The 25,809-nt window shown below is 42.2% G+C and overlaps 2 protein-coding genes across 71 annotated transcripts in view; one reads left to right on the top strand and one right to left on the bottom strand.

Moving 5' to 3' along the window:
• The window catches only part of LOC107318346 (uncharacterized), a 183,110-nt gene extending 169,952 nt beyond the window's left edge, over positions 1 to 13,158 (top strand). For 23 of the 36 annotated variants that reach the window (XR_014933382.1, XR_014933374.1, XR_014933380.1 and 20 more), the window contains 4 exons: positions 6,574 to 6,693; positions 11,394 to 11,480; positions 11,747 to 11,939; positions 13,084 to 13,158. The gene's annotated coding sequence lies outside the window, so the exon portion shown is untranslated. Of the gene's footprint in view, positions 1 to 6,573; positions 6,694 to 11,393; positions 12,108 to 13,083 lie in introns of those variants that run through there. The other 13 variants (XR_014933371.1, XR_014933361.1, XR_014933357.1 and 10 more) reach the window with 4 other exon arrangements.
• Positions 13,159 to 19,243: 6,085 nt separating this feature from the next.
• Positions 19,244 to 25,809, bottom strand: part of MECOM (MDS1 and EVI1 complex locus) — a 313,281-nt gene continuing 306,715 nt past the window's right edge. For 24 of the 35 annotated variants that reach the window (XM_085513312.1, XM_032446644.2, XM_032446645.2 and 21 more), the window contains 4 exons: positions 25,454 to 25,598; positions 22,857 to 23,093; positions 21,869 to 22,055; positions 19,244 to 20,951 (listed from right to left, as the gene is read on the bottom strand). In XM_085513312.1, coding sequence (XP_085369438.1) covers positions 20,817 to 20,951; positions 21,869 to 22,055; positions 22,857 to 23,093; positions 25,454 to 25,598 — 704 coding nt within the window. In that variant the 3' untranslated portion in view covers positions 19,244 to 20,816. The remainder of the gene's footprint in view (positions 20,952 to 21,868; positions 22,056 to 22,856; positions 23,094 to 25,453; positions 25,599 to 25,809) is intronic. The other 11 variants (XM_015871997.3, XM_085513316.1, XM_085513317.1 and 8 more) reach the window with 1 other exon arrangement.

Genomic DNA, 25,809 nt, shown 5'->3' with positions numbered 1-25,809 from the left:
ACTGTGACCTTCAAACACAGTAAATGTTTGGAGTTAGTTTCTGAGCATGTAATCTAAATTGGGGATTGGAAGTTGGAAGAGATCCTAACCTAACAGGAAAAAAAAATGTATAATTTTAAAAGCTGGCGTTGCAAGGGAGCAACAAATGAAGTTTTAATTATCTAAGGGAAGAGTATTAGGCACTGGAGATGCATCTGATGTGGAGGGCCGCAAAAGCCCAAGGAGTAAATCAGTGTCATTGGGTCATCCACCCCAGCATTAAGGAGAAACAATAATTGTGACAATGTAGGGTAAAGACATAAGGAGCAGCCCTCTCCATACCTGGACTGGGGACTACAAGTCCATTTCAGTTGTGAAATAGTCCCTGGGTTGGTGCCACATCAAGTGGGTCTCAGCGTCCTGGTGAGAGCCCGTTGGCATCTGCCTTCAGCACAGTCATGGTTGGCCTCTACTACCCGCTGGGGGTCAGCTGGCAAGGTGGTACTTCAGGGGACAAGATGCCTATGGAGAGCAGGCAGAGAAAGCATGTCCATGGGCCCCTGGGGGGCTTTAAGCATGGAATTTGCACTTAGGGCATGAGGGCATGTCACATGAATTCCTGAGTCACCACGTGGTGTTGTGGTGCAAGTGCCATATTGGGGGCAAAAAAAAAAAAAAAAAAAAATAAGAAAGAAAAAAGAAAAAAAAAACAAAACCATATAAAATAATTTACTGCAAATATAGCTGTAACATAGACCAGGCTTTAGGTGGGCTTATAGGCTGACGCTGTGATCCCTTTAATCTTTATGGTGTTGGAGAGTCAGTGAGTAACACCTGATTTGCACTGATCTAAATCACATCAAGTCCTGACTTCTGCAGGGGAAAAGTGGCTTCAATAAGTAATTAAAATAATTTCATCTCTCTTTCTTTTTTTTTTCAGTAGGATTTAATTGTATTGCCACTAAATGCCAGTCTAGACTCTGTCTTGCTTAAAAGCTTTAAAAATCCCAGAGTAGATTTCACCTATTAATGATCATGAATGGCTGCTGGCATACTGTGGGACAAGCTGTTCCCTCACAGCAACATTGCTAAGATTGCAAAACCCTACTGTGAGGAATTAAAAAATATATAGAGAGAGATAAAAGCTCTTCTCCATCTAGAAAAGCAGGTCTCTTTTAGCTAATACGAGTCCCACGGAGACAAGAAAGCTCACATTCTCATAGCTCAGGTGGGCCATGAACCACCAGCCCATGATCAGCAGTCATGGTGCACCAAGGCTGGTTGTGCGTACAAGTTGTAATCTCTGGAGGCTGGGAAGCAGCTTGCCCTGTCCAGCATTGTTTCCATCCCTATTTTCACACCAGATCTTGTCTGGTTCCAGCTCTGCATACTTGAAGCTCTGTGCTGGTTATGGTCAGGGCACAGACTCAGACTTCAGATTTGTGTAGGCTGTAAAACCAGGGCCAGTAGTAATGGCAATTTGAAGGGAGGATGCAAACAAAGCAGAGCCAGGATCTTTTCCACCCCCTTTGTGATGAGGCCCTGGCACAGGCAGCTCAGAGAATCTGTGGATGTCTAATCCCTGGGAGTGTTCAAGGCCAGGTTGAATAGGGCTTCAAATCTGATCTAGTGGGAGGTGTCCTTGCCCATGACATGAAGTTGGAACTCGGTGCTGTTCAAGGTCCCTTCCAACCCAAACCATTCTGTGATTCTGGTCTATGATTATTTTTAGTGGTGCCCAATGTTAGGACAAGAGGCTTTGTGTTCAAACAGAAACACGTGAGGTTGTAGCATCAGGAATTATTTCTTTAGTGTCTGGGTGACTGAGCACTGGCATAGGTTGCTCACAGAGGTTGTGGGTTCTTCTTCCTTGGAGATCCTCAAAAATCACCTGGCCATGGTCTTGGGCACTGTGCTTTAGGTATCCTTGCTTGAGCCATGTCTCTGTAGGTTACCCACAGGCTGCCATGATGCCGGTGCTTGGCCACTACACCCAGCTAACAGAAAGTTGCTGGTAAAATGTAATTGTTCAGGTTGCTCTGGCTCAGGTTGCTTGAGCCCCAGTCAGGAAGGTGGCTGGCAGATAGCAGACCGACCTGGAAGCATTTTTGTGTCTGTCTGAGCTGATGGCTTTCCCGTTTCATTTCCTCCTGTGTAATGTTATAGGGGACATATATGAGATATTCAGCAAGGACTGAAGCAGGGAAGTCTGCAGGAGTGTTTAGTGGGAGGTCAGGAATTTTTAAGAGGTATTATTACAAGGCGGTGTGGTTTGGGTCATGTTTCTTGTAGACATCTTGTCAGGAAACTTTTTAAGTAATAAATTGTAATCTCTTTATATATTGTACAAGCTTATTAAACTCAGTCTTTAAACATAAACCTGCCTTTTGAAAATAGCTTCAGATGAGCTCAGAAACTAAAACAACAAGAAAATATAAAGAGAAATAGAACATGTGCTGGCCAGAATTTTAAAGACAGTAGCCACAGCACACCAGATTTTAATTAGCAGCTACCTGCAGTGTCAGCTGCCTGAGATGAAATGTTTTGATATGCTTAAATGTGTCTATAAAACAGTTGAAGCTTTCTTAGATCCAGTGTCATTTGTTTTTATTCTGAGCACTGTGGTTATCCAGTATGGGTATTTCACAGACCAGGTTCTCAGGAAGATCTGAAGTCTTTGCTTTCTGTCTCTGTTTCTACAGTAGTAAAATGAGGATAATTATATTTATTTCCTATGAAAGACTCTCAACTCTCCCCCCAAAAACCAATATTTATAGGCTGGATAGAAATAGCAGTTGTAGTAACAATAGTGGAAGGCATAATCTGGAGTCCTGCTAATGCTTGGATTAGGAAAGTAATAACAGAGAGAGAGATTTTCTTGTTGAATCATTCCTGCTGTGCCATCTATTTTCAAAAACATCCTTGCACCTGGCTGGTATGTGATTTCAGAAATAGGGAACAAATAATTTCTGTTCTTTCTCCCAAAAGCTTACTGTGAATGGCTGTGTACTGCAGAACTCTATGGACTTAGCCAAGCTGCTTCCCAAATTCAGTCCATGGAGACAGCACAGCGGTACAGGCACCAGCTCTACTGGGGATTGCTCATAATAACAGCTTAGCTGTGCTTGAACTGGGGGCTCTTTGCTTTGGCATCACCCTTTTCCTCCTAAATAGGTCAGGACTCCAGGGAATCACAGTAAATGACCATCAGTCATCAACATAACCTCATTTCCCAGGAGGTGGCAAGGACAGTCCCACAAAGATTTTCAGGCAGGGTGGCTGTACCTGTCACCATACTCTTCCATACCTGTTGGGTGTGGAAAGGCAGGGCTGGCCCAGTCTGTCACACCTTCCAGGATTTCATGCTAATGCCTCAGATGCAGAGAATGCATCATAGAATCATAGAATGGCTTGGGTTGAAAGGGACCTTCAAGATCACCTTGTTCCAAACTCCTTGCTGTAGGTAGGGACACCTCCCTCTAGAAGGTTGCTCAAAGCCCCATCCAGCCTGGCCTTGATTGCATATCCTGTCCTGACGTAGCTTAGGGAAGGTGTATTATACTCCATCTGTGCAGAGCTGAGTATATTGGCTCCAATCTTATTTTGGGGCTTGTTGGTCTTTCTATAATAAAAATAGTAAGAATGCAGAATATTACCAGAGTTTGGGGATTTTACTTTATTTTATTTTTTTTCTTTTTTAATTTAAAATTAAGGCCCAGATTGAGGCATAGAACAAAAAATTTTGGCCCAGTCAAAGTTCAGAAAAAGGGAATGGGAATTGGCAGATCAGTAGATTGGTCATAAACCAGGCAAGTTACACTGATGAATGATGATACCCCTGCTCTCAAATCACACTGAAAAGCTGCTCCTTTCAGTGCTGTGCTACATGAGCACCTTGTATTAACCTACAGGGAGCATCCCTATTGCTGAACCACACAGCTCATCAGCTTTGAATAACATTCAAGATTTATTCTCTGCAAACTCTCATCCACATGTATAGGTTCGGACCAATGTTGTTAAGCTTGTGAAATTTGATGGGCTCACAGCACGAGGTAGTTTAGCTGCTGCTATGTGAGATTCCCATCTATGTTAGGGTTTATTGAAAACGTTATGTCCCATCTGTTTCTAGATGCTCCTTTCATGTTCTTCATCTCTTTAGGCTCTCTTTTCCAAAGAGTTTGCTTGATCCATGTGGAGTTAATAAGCGATTTTGGTGTGTGAGTATATGCATAAGGACCAAGATGTCTTGTTTCATAAAAGTCTGTCGTTGATTTATTCCTCCTTCTAGTGCACTGCTTCCTGTTCATTTCTCCTCTCACTTGCAGAGCGAGGGACGCTGTTTATATTAGGGATGTTTCTGGTGTTTACAGATGGGGCAGCATTTGTAAACGATTCTGAAGAGCTGTTGTTTTGAAGGAGAGTCTCCAGGCTCTCAAAAAGGGGTCTCACCACTCTAGTGGGTTGGGCTCATTGCTATAAAACTGTTTTACATGTCCTAGAAATGTGCCAGGGGGAATGGTCAGTTCCTCCTATGGTTGCCATCACTGCCTTTGGAAAGCCAGCAGCTGGGACACACGTGAACATTGGTGGTGTTGGTCTGACTCTGCAGTCTGACTCTCCTATTGCATGTAATTGAGCATGACGTGCAATCATGCGGTTTTGTTTCAGAACATCTTCTTTCCACCTCCTCTCTCTCCCCAGTGTGTGATGAGTCTACATCCCAGTATTATAACTAGTTAGACTGGAGTTTTACGGTAACTCCATTTCAGAGAAATAAAGGCAAAACCACAGTGGTCTTTTGTCTTATTGGTGCATGTGCTTTGTCTTTTGATTCCTACTTTAAAAACCCATTTGTTGTTATGGACATCTCTGGGTTAATTTAAAAACAAACAAACAAACCTAGAAATAAAGTCAATGAGCTGGAGTTATGGTTCCTTGTGGAGGTCCATCTACTTACTACTCATGGTGGATTTCATGCTTCTCTTGGTGTCTGAGCCATAGAGAAGCACTGCAGATAAATATATTTATCAGCTAGATGTGTATGCACTTGATGTCACGGAAGAGTGGATACCAATTTGAATCAACTACCATCCTTTTTTCCCAGGACGTGGGAGGATATATTTTCCCTGGTGTCATGACATAGTTTTTGCATAGCCTAAAATAAAAAGCACATGTTGCAGAAAGGCAAAGTTTGCTGATATCTCAGCTATCAGAGCGGCTGAGTGACCAAGCCAAATACCTTTGGCAAAATGAAGCAGGAATTCAATGTTGAGCGCTGTGTTTAAAAGAAAGAAAGAAAAAAGGCAGGGAAAAAAAAAAAGGTTCATTGTTGTTGTTTGCAGGAGTTTTTATAAAAGCAGCCATATCTCAGCACGCATTGCAGGCTGAAGCTTTGCTGAGCCAGCAAGAGTTGGAAATACAAATGGTAACCAGTGGAAAGGATCCGATGGGTTTTGGAAAACATCACCTACGTGGGAGCATTCCTGTCTTTTTCAGAGAGAGGCGTGTGAGGGATATGGGAAATAACTAAGATCTCTGAATACATTTTTATATCTGAGTGGAGGTATATGCAGAAAAACTGCCCCAACCTGAAGCATGGAGAATTAACAGCAGTTCTGTTTAGAAAAGAATTTTGACATATACAAAGAAACTTTTGCATTGCCTTGGTTTCATTTGTGCAATTCTGATTTTAACTATTAACTAGGAGCCATTTAGTAGATGGAGCTGGTGCTGAAATGTTGTACTCATAGATGTCTGAAAGAAGCCGATACTTCTGTGATAACACAGATTTAGATACTTGACCAGTCTTTCCATTTATATTTGTAATATGCTCCATTACAAGTAAAATATGCAAGCACCATTCCAGTGTTACAGTTTTTTGAAGTACTTCTTCAGCATGGTAGGAATCTTTTGGCAGGAAAAATGTATCTTTGACAGGAAATTCTGTAACTATCAAGATAAGTTCAGAAAATATTTTCTTTTTCAAAGAAACATGAATCAAACAGTGCCCTGCAAAGTGATACTCCAGATGAAGCAATGAGTTTGAGCTTCCTGAAGGCCAATGGAAAAGGCTGCAGTTCTTTAATTTTTCTGTTATCTGGGTGCATTTCCAAAAATTTTTAATGAATTTGTATGAATATGTATTTTGGAAAAATATATATATTTTCTGCATCATTGCTGAGGACTGGTGCTGCTAAAATCACCCATTTTTTCTCTTCATTCTTTCTTCTGGGGAAAGAGGCAGTCCTGATGCAGAGTTGTGCCCGATGGGAACGAGCTGTTATCCCCTTCGGTCTGGCAGCAGCTGCCTAAGAGTTACCAAACTTCAGTATTCGGTTACTGCTGCAATGGATTTGACCAGGCAGTCTTTAGAGACTCAGTGTTTAAACTCTTCAACCATCCATGCCCTGAATATTAATGTTATTGCTACGAGCACCTCTGATGTAAAGCACAGCAGTCTTCTGAAGAGGAGGCTGGGTTCTCTCTCAGCCGTTATGGGAAATATTATCTTTCAAAGGAGGGGGAGCATTTACATCTTTAAAAAATTAATTCAAGATCAGAAGCAATGACTCCCAGTATTATTTTTCTTTTCAGGTTTCAGCAATCCGAACTATCTGATCTCACCTAATAACACTGCAGCACGCCGACTGATCGGTGCAGCCGCCTTTGTTCCTAGGTAGGCTCCACCAAGACGTTCAGCTCTATTTGCTTTGGGTAAGATACCAAGCTATGCCTATACTGTTTTGCAGGGGACAATTTTCTGACATTTGATTTCCTTGGGTAAGACATTTTTGGTGAATCATTATACCGAAATGCAAAGAAGGTAACTTGAGAAAGATGCTTGTGTTTCTGTAGCACTTTGCAGCAGATGTCTCCTATTTACTGCTTTATTTTATTGCTTAATGACTGGATCTCAAGTAATTGAACAATTTGACAGATATTTATTTGTAAAACGTGATTCATTTAGTCAGACATTGTGAAACAGTTTCATGCCAGTTCTACAGATTCTGGTAGAACTTTCTAAAGATGCAAGCATTCAAGTAAATTGCTCATGTCAATAGCACATCCACTTTTTACTGTTCTTTACTGCACACAAATATTTGAGTTGACAAAAAAGCACTGGTGAACAGACTACAGGGACTTCTGAACTTTAATCAACCACAAGCACTGGCAGGGTTCAGAAGTAATTTCCTAACTATGAATCACCTGCAGACAATGAATCACATACTGGAGAAGATTGCCAAATAAAACAAGCCATCGTGTATAGCTTGCATTGACTGGACTATGGAAAGGCCTTTGATTCACCTAGCTGAAAGAGAAGCTGTGATGAAAGCTCTGAAATAAAGGCATAAAAGAATGTAGGAATCCCAAACCACATCTGCTAGCAGTGAATGGCGACATTTAATTTCGACAAGGAAGATAAAAGAAAACGAGACTAAGCAAAATATCAGGCGAGGAGACGCTATCTTACTGGAAAAGGGTTGCCTGGAGAAGAGCTTCACAAAGCATTTCTGGGAAGAAGACCTTAACTTAACTTCCAACATATGTGCAAGCTCAGATTTCCTCTCTGATGGAGCAGTTGTCTTTTCTGAAGTGGCCAATGATCTCCCAGTGATTTTGAGGGGAACTGAAGTGTGGGGATTGCAGGGAAGACAAATGGTAAGCGAAGGGCTGAGAGGGAAGGCTCTCTCCTGTCTGTCAGCCTGCTGCTCGCTGGGGTGAGCAGAAAGCTTTTCCAGTGATTTCACAGGCCGCTATGATGGTCATAAAAAGCAAGCTCCTTCTGCTGAAGAAGAGGTGTTAGATTTCTGTCTGTAACTTAAAGGGGCCAAGAGTTTTGGTGCTAACAAAAAAAAAGAAAAAAAAGGAAAAGAGAAGGGGGGGGGAGGGGGGGGGGAATCAGGTCTTGTATAATATTTTTCAGAGGCAAAGATGAAAAAAGGAATACTGAAATAGGAGAAGAAACCAAAAACTTCCTGGAGGCTGTAAAGGACAGAAATAAGAGTAAGTCCTACCACAAGGAAAAGAAATAGAAGAAGGAATAAACTTTACTTGTTTAATATTTTATTTCTTATGAGAGGTATTTGGCTGTGCTTTCCCAAACAGTGAGACAATAGCTGGTAAAGCAATGACAGTGGCAGGAAAAAAAGCCTGCAATTATCTAGACTTTGATGATTCCTTCTGTTTGTGCCAGTATTCAATAAACCCTCAAATTGCATGCTGTAGCAGGAGAGCGAATTTACTGCAGCCAAAATCATATGAGTGCAATGAATCAAGACAGCCTTTCTGCACTGCTCAGGTCTGGCTCATGTATAATGCTCCACGTACGAATGCATGCTCTGTTTCTCATACTTGGCGTAATTGTAAAGAATCGCAAGGCAGGATTTCCAAATTGGGATAGTTGCTACCAGCTAATTAAGCAAAACTTGCTGCCAGTGCCTAGGAGCATCACGAGTACATCACTGCTGCTGTCTGCCCAGCAAGGCGAGCAGGCAGAAGTGCCTCAGCTCCTGCCTGTTTCTTGGCTTTTCATACAGGCAGTGGATAGGCAAAAAGAAAAGAATTTTCTCCCCAGTACCAGCCAACAAGGAGCTGCAGTAGCCCAGAGTTTGTGTACTCGGCTGTAAAGAGCCCTGAAAACAGTTGGAAATCCTCTTACTGGAGAATGTGTAATTGCCCAGGGTCACTTCCAGTTGGCAACTGTCTCTTTACTGTAATTTGTTTTGAAAAAAGCCACTTTTGACCCACAGGAGGGAGCAGCAGCAGTTCCCCCAAACAGCCACGAGAGAGCAGCCGGCAATTAGGGCTGGAAAGGTGCTGCTCTTCACTGCAAAGAAAAATAAACCACAGACAACGTTAAGAGAAATTTGTCACAGCGGTCCTCGCACCGCTGTCTGTGAACCCAACTGCAATCAGACATGCAAGGCACGGTTCTCTAATGCCTCATTACCTGTTTGCAGCCCCAGCTTGCTCTGAAGTTTATCTGTGGAGCAGCACATTGGGGCAGCAGCTGTGAAATACTGCCCCAGTGCAGGAGATAGAAAGGTTTGCTCCCAGTTTGTGGTATTCCTGGTCAAAGCCAAATGCTGCCTAATGACTGCTGGCAATGTCGACAGCCGTTTAGCAGCAGCTAGCTCCTACCTAACTTGTCTGTTTTCTTGTGTGCTGAATAAAACTCAGGCATCAGATGATCAAAGAGCCTGCCCATGAAATGCAGCTGAAAGAAGTTTTCCACACTTTATTTCTCACATGTTAGATACATTGATACAGACAAGAAATGCTGTGCTTACAAGCAGGACTCTGGGAGGAAGGGTCCTTCACCCTTCTCCATCCCCATGGGGCACATTTCTGGGCTCTCATGAGAAGAATTGCAGCGTTCGTGGCAGCAGCCAAAGCCTCAGTTGTTTTCAAAAAGCTGATGCCAGTTTTACCGTAAGGACTGGGGTGAGCTCTGAGAAGAAGACGCACTAATAAGAAGTAATGGAAAATCTTTTACATAAAGGCTCCGTGTTCCTGGACAGTGCTTTCAAATATGCCAGATAGCATTAAAAAAGAAAAAAATGCAGAAAGCTCTGCCCCTAAACCTCAGATCACATATGAATCATGTAGCTCACGAAGTGTGTGTTTGTTCATGTGGTCAGCGGGGAACATATTTTTGCAAGCATGTCAGAGCAGCTGTGGGGCTGCAGTACAGGTCTGGGGCAAGGTGCCCAGCCAAACACCGTGCCAGCCCTGAGCATCCCCAAGGGGGCCACGCAGGGCTGCTTGTCCTCCTGCCGGGCAGGTGGCTGCTCTTCCATTGGTGGAGACATTGTTTGCTCCTGGGTCAGAATTAGGGATCACTGATGGGTGAAAAGGCATAGAGAAGATGCATACGGCTGGAGGATTTGTAAAGGAGGTGGGATGGTTTGGCCCACAGCATCAAGGCACCTGGTTCCTAGTGAGGAGCCCTTGGCAGCATCAACTTTTCTGTCCAGTATTGTCAAGGTGGAACTTTTCAGTAGGAATTAAAAGAAAAAAAATATTAAAAACAACAAGGTGATGAAACACCAGTACATCTTGTTTTGCATTTGCCTGCCCACTGCAGAGATGCTCCGGCTCCAGTGATTCAAGCAGCTTCCTATTACTTGACTTCAAAACCAAACAACATCATCAGAAGCTTTGCCATGAACCTGCCTGAACTGTTACAGCACTGCATGTACTTGGGCATGAGCACAGGGACCTTTAACCAGGGCTAATTTGAAAGTATCTCCCTGTTCCCAGAGTTTCTCACAGCCGCTGTAGCTGCTGCCGTCTGTCGGGTGAGCAGTGAATGGTATCTCCCAAACTGTGCAAGTGTAAGTCTATAAAATCAGAGAGGAGTGAAAAACTGCAGAACGTGCAAAGCCGTGTTTGAAACCTTGTCAAGTCCAGGAGCATTTCCAATCCTGCCTTTGGGAGTGTCAGCCCCTAATTCATCTGTTACATCACTCAGAGTACTGTATGGAGGACGACCCTTAATTAGGACTGTACTTACATATTAGAGAAAGGATGAGAAAACAAGATCTTGCTTAATCCAGAGGGTTTAACTTAGTGTAGATACATTCAACTTGTGGAGATCTGATGGTTGATTCAATACCAGGAGCCAAAAAAAAAATAATAAATGTACCAAAAGGTGCTTTGAAAGACATATGTAATGTTTACTGAGGGGAGGAAAAACTCTCCAAGTGAGGTGTATAATGAGTCTACCTCTTAAATTTGGGGTTATTGAAGAGCAATAACAAACTCCGCAGATGATGCTGCAGGGAAAGCAGTGCCCAACAGCCAGTGCTCAAGGAAGGCTTTTCACATTCTTCACTCCATCCATTGGATCATCCTGCAGTATTTGAAGAAGCTCTTCCTTCAGGTATATCTTGTAGCCAGGAAATGCTGTTTATATATATTGGCAGCAAACAGATCTTAACCAAATCTACACAACCAACATCTATGTTCAGAGAACAAAAAAAAAATGGTCCCAATAAGTGCTCTAGGTGAAATGGGGCTAGGATTGCCAAACATGGGTGGGTGATGGTGTGGGCTGACAGGCAGGCTGCTAAACACACCTTCTGGATCTGCTTTAGGAATTGCTTATTAACCACTTCAATAATAAACAGAGAGATTAAGAACACGCAATAAAAGAAAATCCAGTGAATATTTCACTTCAATATCCTCGAGTGCGACACATTTATTTCCTTCAGACAAAAATCTCTCTTGTTGACTCTGTAACGTGATTCAATGTTTACTTCAGTTAATGATTTTTAAAGACCTTTCGTTGGCCATTTAATACCATAAATGCTATGACTGCAGCTGAGATTTGTGCGACATAAGGGTTGGGTTTGCTTTCTAAAATGTAAACACTATCAAAGCAATTTAAATTATTATTTAATCTTTATCAGCCACTTTTGGGATGGCCATGAGCACCAAAACCAGCATGCAATAACATCACAATGAAATGTTGCCGCAGGCCTGATGCTGCAAGGCAAGTAAGTGATTTATTGCTGTATGTGGCTTCGTGTGTGCTTCTGTATTAGCAGCAGTGGCTCCAGAGGCAGGGGCTGCTTTTGGAAGGTGCTGAGCAATGAATTATTTTAGGGCCCTTCTGCAGCAGACACTGACTACTAAGTGGCTGCTAGCGCAGCCTCTTAAGTGTGGTTTTAGCAGTAAAGATGCCTGTTTCAACTTCACCTCCAAGGGAAATGTCCTGGCGTATTTAATGTGTGCTTAATTGCATTTTAACCCTTTCTTTAAGTCGTGTTAAACTGAGGGCTCTGGATGCTGAGATTAAGCAGAAAAGCGCTCACGTGTCATTTGGATAACTCACCCAACTCTGCAGAGACCTGGGGCTTAACAAGAAACACTCGGTGCTTAAGAAGGTTTTCATTTCTGCTCTGAGCTAAACATTACTTCTCACGTCTGAATTCTGAAGTGTGCGAAGAAAATGCGTGAGTAGCTGGTTCTTTCCTCAGCCTTAAGAAAATAAGGTAGAGTGGGTCCTTGCAGCTTGCAGATACTTGTGCTTCCAGGATTGTTTCAAGATACAATTGTTAAGCATGTTTAAAAAAGAAAAAGAAAAAAAAAAAAAGGATCTTTCAAGAGCTCATTTCCCAGAACATTACCAGCCAACAGCCTTTATGGGTTTACACCACAGAGCAATTGTTGACTAATACTATGTGCTTTGTGAAGAAAAAAAAAAAGAGAGAGAAGAAACAAACTGTTATATGTTTTTTTGTTGAGATATATTTAGAGAGCTTTCTTATTGTTAAGAGCTTTAGGAACAATAATGAGTGGTATGTCATTCTGGTATTGTTAGCAAAGTCCTTTCTATTGAATTTTCAAGATGTTGTAAAGTGAGATTATGTGAGTAGCACCTCTGGACACTTTTTCCCATCATTGTGTTGGTATCAATCGCTGACTTCCACTGTTTCTCCTGGTATTAAATGAAAATGTTGTTTCCCACTACGCTGATTGGAGGCTTTATAATGCATGACATAACTGATAACCCTACTGAGATTAAGCATTGTAGGATTCGAGCTGCACGAGAAATTTGGACAACAAAGTAGGTGGCCACTCTGACTGGGAGACAAAGTTTAAAAGAAAACGTACCAGGATCATTGTTTCAGCTGAAACGAAGAAACATTATAAGTGGATAATTTGTGAGGCCAGTCCTTCAGGTTTGGGAGATGTTTTTTTCTTTTTTTCTTTTTCTTTTTCTTTTTTTACCATGGGGAAAGAGAGTAGAATGCATTTTCCAATGGCAAAGTGCTGCCCCCAGCCTCTTTCATCCCCAGTGGAGCTGTGTTATAGCAGAAACCAACACCCTGCTGAGGCTTCTGACATTTTCCAAAGAGGAAATATTAAAAATTCAGTGGCAGAGTGGAGGAGAAGGAAGTTGTGTTTTGGAACCAACAGTGAGCTGAGAAAGCCAGATTTCTGGACTCTATAATAAAAAGTGAAAATAATGAGAGGCTTTGAGCTAGCTTCTGTATTACACACACCACCACCAGTATCTGAGCAACAGAAAGACTGATATAAGGAGCTCCCTTATAGATGCTTTTGGCCCATACCATTTCCTTTACGCCATGTCAGGTTGCTTTGGTTTCACACTCATGCCTCAGAGGGACATGTGGGTGTGGCTGAGCCATTCCAACACTGCTGTGCCATTCTGAGAATGACTTAAGCACGTTTCTTCTCTCCTAGCATCATACCACATTTAGACTGGGTAAGGATTTTTGTTGTTTTATGTTGGTGTTGGTAATTGGATTTACCCCAGTCCCTGCTCCTGCTCTCCTACTTCTTGCAGCAAAGTTCATTCCAGCATTGCTCCTTGCTAAGCTAACGGAGGGTGGCACAAGCAGAGCTTGGCTTACAGTTGGCTCCAGGGGAAAGGAGAGGTCACCATGACTTTCCATTTGTCCTTCTTTACAAGTAATGAAGGAAAGCATGGAAAAAATCCAGTTACCAGTCCTGCTCCTCCACTTCAGCTTCTCACCCTGGTCTGTACACCGAGCTGGGACAGAGACAAATTCTGACCTGATTCTGGCATTCTTCAGCTGACAAGGTGTCAGCTCCAAAAGCTAGGTCTTGATCTCCCCATTCAAGGCTTTTATGGATGAGTGTAAAGCTGAAGCAAGCTGCTCCGTGCAGTGGTTAAGGTTTTAATAGCTCTTAAGTAATAAAACTAGCATAACAGCTTCCAAAAGGAGTACCAGGGAATCAACTCTAAAAGTAATAAAGGTCTTTACTTTGTTAGAGTGAATTGCAAAGGGTTTTGTGGCTTGTGGTTGCACTGAGCAGAGGTTCTGGGGACCCTTCAGATGAAGTTTTTACTGCATAGTTGTGATTGCAGCCAAATAGACTTCACATCTTTGGGAGTCCCCTGCTGAGAAAGGGCAAGCATGGCTGTGCATTGTGCTGTTGTGTACCACAGGGACTTCAGGTTGCTCCTAGGGTTGCAAAGACCCTTCTTTAGAGTGTAAGCATAGTGCTGGATATAACAGGCATGTCTTCTATGTCTTCTCTCGAATATTTTGCTTTTATCCAGTTTATTCAGTAAATCACAAGGAAGGAGCTGCAGCAGGATGATTTTTATAAGTTTAACATTGGCCTCATGTCCTATTCAATTTTAAAAGTGCTGAAGTTGTTTTCAAAAGATCAGTTTTTGCTAAGGAACAATGTAATGCCGTAAGAAGCCCTTGGTTTTTTGTTGCTGATGTTTTCCTCCTCTGAAAGGACAAAGGCACGTCGTGTTCTCCTGGGGGCTGTGGGGACGTTTAGGAAGAACCCAGACGCTGTTTGTCTGATCGGCGCCAGCCAGGAGAGAATGGAGGCTCAAAAAGATCCACGACCATGCTCAGCCTACAGGTACATGAGTGAGAAGATACAGCAGGTGGGTGATTAACAGGCCTGCTGGAAACAGGAGAGATGTTTGGGTACAATTAAGCATGTAGCTCCGTAATTTGGAAGAATCATTTCTAAATGAAGACCCCTAGTCTCTGCTGTTCAGTGTTTTGTGTTTGTTGTTCATAGGGATCTGAAATGGAGCTCACTGCTTGGGATTCCAACACAAATCTTGCTGAAATTTTGGGTCTAAACCTCAGTATGCTTCAATTCATCTCAACGTCTCAGCTCTCACCTTTTCTTTCCGAGTGCCTTAGCACCTGAGCTGCAATAACAACAGTTACTCTGTATTTTGGGAGCTTATTGCGTAGATGAGACAACACATCTTGGGACATGGGAATCAAAAGAAAGACTGAAAATTCTCAAAGTCATGTATGTTTTGCATGTTTTGCAGGCTGTGCTCACACCTGGATGTCACCGTGCCAGGCCTGTGCTCCCAAGGAGACACAGACATCATGGGTGGGGGGCACAGGGCCCAGCCCCAAATCCTGTCACAGGTGCCTGAAGGCTTCTTTAGATGCAGGACCACACGGCATTCTGGTGGCTTACCACCCTCAGCTTTTTCATCCACTGTCAGTAAGAGTTCTCACTCCACTTAACCTCTTCCAGGTGCTTTTGGAGCATGGCTTCCCATGCAGTAGGCCTGATGATCACCATAGCGGAGCAGAACTCCAGCATGGGCCTGGGTTGGGGCCACGCTGCTGAGTGACCACGTCCCGCTGCTGTGGGCCTCAGCCCAATTAGCGTGGGGCTGCCCAGACCTTAATTGGGCCTGACATCTGCCTGTTTAAAGAGACTCCCCAGGAATTAAAGTGCTACTTCTACAGTTTGAGTTGGCTGGGGATGCGAAACATGACACGATTTTGAGAATTTTCTGCACTTACCATGAAACAAATATGCCACAGGTATCAAGCGGGCTTTGTTTGGGGGCTATAATCATATTACAAATTGAACATTTCCACATGTGCGTGCTGGCAAATCCACCCTCTGCTATCTCACACGTATCTGCCCCAAGGTACAGATGCTGAGGTCTTGACATAGCATAATGCACACTGAAATATATTTCCCAGATTGCCTTAGTGCATGCTAATGAAAATGAAGAATAAGGGCTTGAAAGAAGCAGCTGTTTAAAATTTTCTTCAATCCCAGAAAAATCAACTTCTTAATTACTGATAATTTAGCATCAAAATGACCACTAACCCCCTTCTCCCACCAGACCCTCCTGTGAGGGGAGCCCAGCTTCCAGACTCTCAGGCAAAACTTCTCCTTAGCAATGTAGCATTCCATCACATTTCTTTAGCCTTTCTGGAATTAATTAGTATTCAAATAAAGCTGGAAAAGGGAGGATCCTTTCTGAAGGTGCCTTCTTGCAGACCCTCCAGTCAAGCAGTCAGGGTTGATACTGCTACAGCTCCTGTCCAGCTGATTGCTGCAGTGCTTTTACATTTCCACAGCACCTTTTGCAATTAGAGGTTCTAAAAACTTCCCTGATTGGATTTATAGATGCAAACAGCCTCTGCTGTTACACAGTCACCCTGCAGAGAATTAAAAGGAACCTCTGCTTGCAGGATGCCATGGCACAGAGCTCTGTGTGGCTTATGATAGTCCTCAAGGGCAGCTGGTCCCAAAAAAACCCAGACGGCAGATTTGGGACAAAGGCTCCAGCCCTGCATGTTCCTGGCAGTAGGGCCTCATTTCAGGGTTTATTTAAATGTTATTCTGATTAAAATCTCAATTCTGGAAAAATAGTAAACTTTGCTGAGAAATGCGTTCCTCTAAAAACAAATGAATCTAAGCTGGGTAGGAGTGAAGGAAAAGAAAAAAGGAATATAGTATTATTTTTAAGGTTCTGTTGCTCGTTCTCCCCTTATCCTGCTCCCCAGCCCTCGCTAAGTGAATCTGAACTGTAAAGCTGAGCATTTCCTAATGTTGGCACCATTTTCTATATCGAAACAAAAGATGAATTAATAGGACTAGTGGAAGCCGCATACTAGGTATACTCATAAAACTTACACAGACTTTCAATGGGATGGGAAGAGGATGGTTTTGGCCAGGATTCAGAATACATTTTTCTTATAACTGGAATCCTGGCAAGGTACGTGGTCTTTGACATGGAGAAAGGATCTTCTGTTTGGTGCTAGATGGATGTGTTTTGTTTAAATCATTACTGGAAGCATCTTTAAACTCAAGTAGCTTTTCTGCTCTGCTCCGTGACTGACCAGCAAAACCACAAATGAGACTTAATGTGGCTGGAAGGCAGCGCAGTGCGGGGAAGGGATCCAGGAGCTCACAGAGATCCTGCGTGCGCCTGAGAAAGGGGGAACTGACAGAAAGTTTTAAAGTTCAAGACATGAATGCAGCAACCGGCCAAACTGAACCTCTGAGCTAAAGCAGCCTCTCAAATGGTTTTATAATAACTTCCCCTCCCATTATGCAGCAAACGCGGCTGTTAACGCAGTGAGGCAGTGGGGCTGACACAGGAGCAGCGGCTCGGACTTGTGTGCTAGCAAAGGGTCTGGGCCAGGGTGAGCCATTGATTAATCATCTTGTCATGCTGGTGCTTTGTTATATTCTGTAGATAGAAACTGAGGCGCTAATATGCTGCTCCATCCTGCAGTGAGTCTGCTGTATCACATGGGAACGATTTGTTGACTTATGGAAAACTACTACAGTGGGTTGAACAGTAGGATGATGCTGAAACAAGCTGAAGGGATTTATTTTTTTTAAACTACTCCTCAAATAACTCTTTTCTTAATATATATATATATATAATATATAAATATATATATTTTTATTTTTTATATATATATAAAATTAAAAAATCACTGCAACAAAAAGCCAGAAACTGGGGTCCTCGCTTAGCAAGCCATGCGTCTGGACAAGTGTGTTTGTTCCTGTCTACATGGGGAGGTTTAGGGAAGTTAGGACAAACAAAAAAACCCCATTTTCTTCAGTTATGTGCGAGATTAGGTTTTCCATTGGTCCTCTTTGTAAATAACAACGTTGTTGAGAAAAAGCAATGAAAGTCAAGGTCATGGTAGGGTACGTAAATGAAGTTGAAGAACCCCTACAGATAAATCTGTGTCCCCTTGTTCCAAGCTTTGTGTTTTCATTTCAAAGTATCTCGCCAGCACTGAAGGACTGCAAGACAGGCTTACACTACTGTTTTCTATACTATAAATTCATTTGTTTCTTGGTACATTGCAAAATATTTTTTAGTACAGGGATCTTAATAAATTCAGGAGAAAAAATGTCCTTCACAACTAAACGTAGGTGAATAACAGTCATACATCAAGATGATCAAAGTGGTGGATTTTCTTCCTCTTCTTTGAAATCCCTATGTTTAAACTGGCCTGAGTGGCCCTTCTCGACATGGTTCCAAGCTCAGCATGTTGTCTTCCCCCTCTGTCTGCCCCATACCGTACACAGACCCTCCCCATAGTTGGGGAACCTCCACAAGGGTCAGCAGACTCAGGCATGCATAGGTTAAAATAGCCCTGCAGCTCAGCTAAACAAGGCCTTTCCTTGACAGTTATATGATGGGAGGGTGCTAAATAACCCAGAACATGAAGCCCAGAGGAAGCTGTCCCACCCCATCCCCACCTTCCAAAAAACCCCTTTCATCTAGGTCAGGTGAGGGCAGAGCTGATAAGAACTGTCACTGCATCAAATTAAAGGAGAAAACGATCTGGAAAGTTGTTTGCAGATAAAACTTGACTGATTAATCTATTTGTTCCCTTTATTTGGCAGAAACTTAAAACCAAGTTCCACGGTGACTTTAACTGCACGAAAAATAATGGGCTATTTATGCAATTATCTGCACGTACCTGACCATTGGCTCAAGCCAATGAAGTGAGGACAAGAACATGAAAGCTGGCTTTTTTTTTTTCCTTCCCTATTTATTTTTCCTTCTTTTCCAGGTGTGGTTTGCATGAAAATCTCAGGCCTGTAGGTCACAGCTTGCCATTGACATGCGCTCAATGCTTGGCATCTGGCAATGCCACCCAAGGCAGTCTGTGCCTGTCCTTGCTGTGTTCAACCATGACAATGCCCGTGTTGCTGCCTGGTGATAATCAAGTAAGTCAGACCAGAAGACAAGAACAACATCCTGGTATCCCAAAATACAACTTTGCACCTGCAAATGCAGTTGTGCTGCTTGGGGGCGGGGGGGCGGGGGGGTGGCGGTCTCTGGCAGCAGGACCTTCCATTCCTTTCCATTGGACTAAAGGCCTCTAGTTTTGGTTGTACTTTTGGCTTCATCAGTGCCAAATTTTACCAAATTTAACTTCCCGCAAATCACAGCTCCTCAATGTTCCTTTCTGACTGAACAGCAGCCATGTGCTGCAGCTGCAAAGGGCAACTTTGAGGGGTGGCAGGGACATCCTCACTATCCTCTTTGAGCCCTCCAGAAGTGTACTGAGATTTGGGGTTGGGACTGAAATGTCCAGACCAAGAAGAAGCTATGATGATGAGAGATCAGAGACCATCTTACCACTAAGATATCAGAGCGCTGGAGCCCCATTCCTGGAGGCATTCAAGGCCAGGCTGGATGTGGCCCTGGGCAGCCTGGTCTGGTGGCTGGTGACCCTGCACATAGCAGGGGGTTGGAATTGGGTGAGCACTGCAGTCCTTTTCAACCCAGGCCATTCTAGGATTCAGTGATTCTATGATCCCATGACTCAAGCTGCTGTACCTCATGCCGTAGTTCCTCACAGTGCTGTGGACACACAGGTATGTGTTCTTCACTCCACAAACTGCAGATGAAAGAGGAAATATTTGACCTGACCCAGACAAAGAAAAAAAACCCAACCACCCAACCAAAAAGAAGAAGCCAAAAGAAAAAGGTTCCTTCAGTTTTGTAATCCTTTATTTTCTTTTTTTTTTTTTAAGTTGATCCTCCCATAGTAATGTACTGAAATGCGTAACAGTTACATTGTACAAAGCATTTAAAGAAAGTACCTCAACTTGCCGATTATTCCAAAATGAGATTATAAACAAAAGGAAAAGAAATCTGGTCCCTCACTAAAGGCCAAAAAAAACCCCCAAAAATAACTGAATGCCTTCCGTTCTTTATTTATTTTCTTTTTAAACATAAATTTGGAACACTTCATCTTACAAATAGGATTAACATGAACATAACATCACACAAGCTCGCAGACAACCAGCATAAAATATTGGGTACAGTTTTTAATCAGAAGAATCATGCTTTCATGAAGAAATTATAACTGTTTATACAATTGAATCAATTTACCGTATTACAAAACAAAAAAGAACTAAGTCGCATCTATCAGTTATTCAGTTCATTAAAAGGAAAAAATAAAATAAAATAAAAGAGGAATGTAAGAAAATATCAAACACTGTTTTGCACTCCCATATACACAGATCAGTTCACCTCACTGGTGTGTTTTTTTTTTAAGTACATGGGTGCCTACATCATAGCGCAGCGGGGGACTGGAGCAGTGCTGTTTGTTACAGGAACAGTGCTATTTTAATCAACAAACATTTGTTTGCCAACAAATAAATACCTGGTACACACAACACAAAGAAGAAATGAGAGGGAAGGGGGAAAGGAAGTGACACAACAGAAGAGCGACATGATTGTCTAAACTTAAAATCTCATGACAATGATTGGAAGTAGTGGTGCTGTCGATGGACGCGGTGCTTTCACAGAATTATCGGGATGATTTCAGCTTCTTGGAGCAGTGAACATTCATAGTTTACAATATACACAAGCCTCCTATGTTTTGTTTCTCATTGTTCTTTTTTTTTTTTTTTGTTCTTTTTTTTTTTCTCATTTTTCCTTTTTTTTGTTTTTTTCCTTAACAATGCAGTTGAGAAGGCAAAAGAATTATGGAGAGAACAAAATACTCCCTGTTACTTCTTCCTACGTTGATGATGGATAGTGTGCATCTCATATAACTATTTTCTTTCTTTCTTTCTTTGAAGGGCTAAAATGCATAAAGCTTTAATGAAGAGATTTGTACATAAAAGCAACTGTTCCCAATCCTGTGTCAAACTATTTTATACAAAAAGAAAATCAATTCAGTTACTACTTTAAAGGAGTGCCCATGTGTGTATCAATGCAGTCTTAACCCTTTTGCCCCTGCCTCTCAAAGCCGGGTGAACTGGAAGACACTTTTTCCCGGCCCCGGTTTACATAATCCACTGAAACTCCTTTTATTTTTCCTAAGTCGCATTGATCCTCCAGAAGTCAGCAGCTGCCTTTGCTGTGCAAAACAAAATATTGAGAATAAATAGTTTCTTTCTTTTTAAAATTATTCAGTTTAAGGTCACCGGACTTTAAATGAGTGACCCTGCAGATTTATAAGGCATTCTGCTCAGCAGTCTTTTAAATAGTCATATATGAAAGAGCCATGCTACTGGTTTGGACTTGGTCCCATTCTCGGTAAGACTTCACAATGTCATACGTGGCTGATGGATTGGATGGCACTGGATTCTGCAGCAGCTCTCGCCATGCTGTGCCACATATTGGGAGAATTGTGGGATGCAGAATGAAGGGAGTCCTTGTCGGAGAGAGAGAGCATCATGGCGTACGCCTGGATGGGGAAAGAAGACAAAAGAAGAGGTCATGCTGCAGGTTCTCTAAGCTTAAAACTGTCAACTTCCATCTGGTTAAGGTGCCTTTTAGACCGCAACTGGTCTAAGTTCAATGATGAAACAATCACAGTGCATTAGGTAAAGCCATGGGCAACATCTCCACTGACATTTCTGACTCACTGATACTATTCATTATCTGAGCTTTCATCTGGCTTCATGAAGCTCTGAAAAAAAACGAAGCTGATAAAAGGCAAAGTCCCAGAGACTCTCGTTTGCGTTCTTGTTCTTGGTAAACAGACTTTTTTCAAGAGCCTGAAGAATCACATTATCTTTTGGCTGCTATAGTATCTCGCCAAGTACCACAGTCTCCATTGCTGTGACCTTCTGCACAAGTGTATTCTGTAGTTTTTAAAACACAAATCTTCTACAGGGGTGAAAAAGATCCCTTTTAATTCATGCTTAAAAATATTCACTTGAACGTTAGCTCAGTTATCACCATTTCTAAATCACACTTGACCTAGACAAGGTAACATTAATAGACTATCAAAAACCACCACAGAGACAAGCCAGATGGAAGAGCAAGTAGCATCCTTGCAGGGCTGCAGCTAAATTGCATGGCATCCACATAAACATGTGGGATTTCTGAAAGCAAGGAAAAGATCTCTTATCACGGCAGGTGGCAGACAGGAAGAAGAGCAATAGAGAAGTAAGAAAATCCCCTGGTACTAAGGCCAGAGCACCCTGTGCTTTCTCGCTGTAGTGGGAGTGCAGTGGGAAGTTAAGGGACGTTCAAGTTAATGGAGGTAAAGCCCAGCCCTGCCTGACCAATCTGAAAAGACTTTGCCTGCCACAGACTAACAGCTTAATCCTTTAGGTATTGGGTGACAATAACATTTTAACTGAGTTAAGCTTTTACCTGGGATTTGGATTTCCTGTACAATGGTTGTTTTAGGTCCTCTGGCAGCTGGGAAGTATTGAAAGCTGCCAATTCAGCTTCACTATATTGATTTTCTTCCATTTTCCTCATTTTGAGGCTATCTGTGAAGTGCCTTATGTGGTCCAAAGCTGAAAGTCCAGTCTTATTATATTCCTCCTCTTTATACCTACAAAAACACCACAGAGGTTACAGGGACTTTTAACATCAGTTAACTGGAGGCTGCCAGTAAACTGCTGCTGCTCAACACTTCTCAGGCATTCACGTTTACTCCCAGGTTTTTACCTGCACCAAAAACCTGGTGTGTGCTGCAGAGCAGCCTGGTAAGCAGGAGGTTTGAAGGAGCCCCCAGAGTCCCTTGATGTCTTGCTGGTGACCTACAGTGCACGGTCACGTTAGCCAAACCACCCTTGGTAACATTCAGTGCTGCCCACCACCACCAACTTGGCATTTAAGGCTGATCCTCACTGCAATCCCTCTTCCTCTCAGATTAAACCTCTGATTTTTCTCCTTTTATATAAACCACCTTGCACTGCGGAACTATGGTCCTGAAAGAAAAGGAATCACATTTTCTATTCTAAAGAGGAGCAAGTGGGCAGCAGGAGCAGAAGCAGGAGAGTCTGTCTCTCTTCTGTGGTGTCTCCACAGCCTTTCTAGAGACCATTATGGGATATTAGGGTATGTTTAAGGAGCAGATAACGTATCTCCCATGAACATTTCCTGTCTCACCCAGAACATGACAATAGTTCCCTAGGCAAACCTATTTTTCCCCTTAGAGGCCACAGTTTGCATGAAGAGACTGAAAACAGGGCTGGTATTGACCAAAACACGGATGCACGTTGCTATCGTAACGGGAAAGTTGGCTACCTCAGACATGGTTCCCACGGCACACAGTTTGGTGCTGGCACTCTTGTATGGTTTATTGTTTTTATTTGTGTATTGAGTGAACCAATAGTAGGAAGGAACCAACCTGCCAGGGGAAGCTTTGCAGTTCATGTCCAAAGTACTCGTTTCCTCATAATCCTCCTCAGGAGTCCCCTCGTGTATGTCACTTGTAACAGGCTCTTTGACTGTTTTCCCTGCAATTTCACTTTCTTCATCCTCTTCATCCATCATTACTTCATCTTCTGCCTCTTCATCATCCAACAAATCTGAGTTCTGGCTGGTTACCATGGCTTTTTCATCCTTAAAGTGGCTGCCATTCATTCTGAAAGTACCAAAAGAAACAAATGTGATAATCAAAAATCACTCAGGAAAGCTCCATGCCAGCGGGCTGTCAGAGACAGATCAACAAACGACCTACCAGTAAAATAAGATAATTTCATTTAGGTGCTATTGTAGAAAATTCCACTGGAACTCAGTGGGGCATTACAGTGCAATCAGCATGAGATTTTCCTGCCATCCTGAGAGCCTAAACTACCGGTTAAGAGATGTTCAGATATCCATTCCAAATTTTCTCATGCATTATTTCATCTCTTATTTCCAATCACGTGTGTAGTCTAGGCAAAACAACTCATTGACTTTTAGCAGAAGCCATAGGGGTTGAGAAACTCGGAAAATCAGATCTGGCATTTTCTGCAGTGACATCCAATACTGTGTTCAGCGTTTTAAAGTCAAAATTACATGCATAATTAATTTTGCACACCACCATCCATTTGGAAACCATATTACTTAACTGAATGTATGGATTACATACATGGGAACCTAAGTGATCCAGCTGAAGACCCAAGGAGTTGTCTGTAATATTGCCTCGATGCTGAACTGCATTATTGACTGATTTGAAGAATTATAGAAAGATCATAAAATGTTTGAAATGAGAAGTCTTTAGTCTTATGAAATGAGCACATAGAGAACCCCTGGCTCCATACTTTGTTACTGCATTGTCTGTTGCATTCAAACTTCCCTTAACTACTTCCTATGGGATCTTTTAAAGGACATAACATCCATGCTGTAGTAGGGGCTTACTTGCTAATGGCCTCAACCAACAGGATTGGGTCTATCTGCAGCTGCATCATGTCCACTGCATTAATTTAGTACCAACAGTATTCAGCACAACTGTATCACCAGCAAATGCAAGGTCAGAAGCACTGAGGATACGACAGAGCTGAACCAATGGCACCACATGAATGCAGCCACCAGCCTATCTGCTCTGCTGCTTTATGTAGCATGGAGGCCTTGATGCAGCTATTGTTCTAATTGTGCAAAAGGTCCCTACTCTTCCAGGAATACAGTTACAAAAATGGAAAAGTTATTGTCTGCCCGTAGTTTGTGTTAGACTGCATGTGCTTCAAAGTGTGTGGGATAACATGGGATATACCAAAAGATTTAGCTAGATAAGGATGAGACCTACAAACATATTTGATATCTAATATAAGACCCACAGTTGTAACAGATGGACTTTCCTTTCCTAAGGAGGACACACAAGTGAAAGATAATTTCTTACACAATAGAATAACTTTCCTAAATGCAATGGTTTCATCTGTCTTCTGAGTAAATTCCAGCTGATTGTCACAAGCATTAAGAAAATGCTGGGAAATTGCCTGTTTATATCACAGTATTGAAAAATCTGAGGCTTTCCAGAGTTGGGATAGCTGGAGCAACCACCCCCCTCTCTAAGTTAATCAGAGCAGTATCTCTTTATCATCTTTTATTTAAATAGGCAGATGTAAGAAATTGCTGAGCATAGCTTGGGCTGCCAACTTGCTTGTTATGCTCAATTGAGGCTGCAAGAAATGAAAGGGAGATGGACTACAACCAAAGTAACAAAAGCCATGTGATTAAGAAAACAGATTCTCTAATTATGCTTTCAAATGCAGCAATTTGCCAGGGATAAAATATCCATCAAAAGCAGTCTGAAATGCCAAATTTAGAAAGGAAACACTGCATAACCCAGCAACCTTTTCACTTTGCTGACTTCCTGTCGGAGGACATGTTGAGACCAGATGTGCAAAGAAAAAATCCCAAGCCCTCATTGCCAATCAAGAAGGAATGAAATTTGAATATGCATGTAATCACTTAATCCAATACTTGCAGGGAAATTTTGTTACGTCCACCATTTTTATTCCTTCACAAAGACATCTGGAAATTGAGTAGACAGTGAAGTTTGTCACCAACAGTAAGAAAGTTTTGATGTCGATAATGCAATGCCAACTCAAAAGCATAAATAATTCATAATGCAAAACCAGTCTCACAGAAATATGTATAGTTGATACGTGTATCCCTGTTACAGCCTTTTTAGCTTAGCTGTAATTTTTATTAGCTGAAAATACTTAGAAATGGCCTCTCTTCTAGCTTATAAGAACTGAAACACGTATACTTAATAAATCCTACCAGGTGCTCTCACCTACCCAAAGCCTTACTGAGTTTTTGCTAGCAATGAGTTAGTTGCAACAGAGGACTTTTTAGATATAATGTTCCATTTCATCTAAGAATTTAGCTTATTCTACTTTATTAAATACACATTTAAATTACATTTAAGTAATCCTTCCAGGTTTAACTATTGGATGTGGAGTCCACCTTTTCTGCTGTGAACATAAAACAAAGGAAATTGTAACAGTCACAACTTACCTCTCCTCTGAGTTTCGGGGGGATTGATTGTTATGGTTGCTGTTTCCAATAAAATTCCTAATTTCTGTAAAGTAAGAGTCTTCCTTGTCATCTAGGATGGCCCCTGTGCTTTCCAGTTCTGAGTGAGGTGAAGATGTTGCAGTACCTAAATAGGAGAAATAAAGGACTTTTGTTGTTGCTCGTTTACGTTTTCGACGTTTAATCTTCTAAATCAAACTGAAACACAAAGTTGAAATGACTGTTTAACTGGGTGAGACCCAGTGAGAGCTGCTCATGGTGCTCTGCCAGCTTTCAGCTGTAAAACTGGCACTCAGAATGGAAGTTATTATCCACAGGGTAAAGTGGTTCCCAGTCAA

This window comes from Coturnix japonica, chromosome 12, assembly GCF_054131305.1.
Source record: "Coturnix japonica strain WE chromosome 12, WE-NBRP24, whole genome shotgun sequence".
Lineage (NCBI taxonomy): Eukaryota > Metazoa > Chordata > Aves > Galliformes > Phasianidae > Coturnix > Coturnix japonica.
Note: the sequence above shows the minus strand (reverse complement) of the source record. Positions and strands in the feature narration are given on the sequence as shown.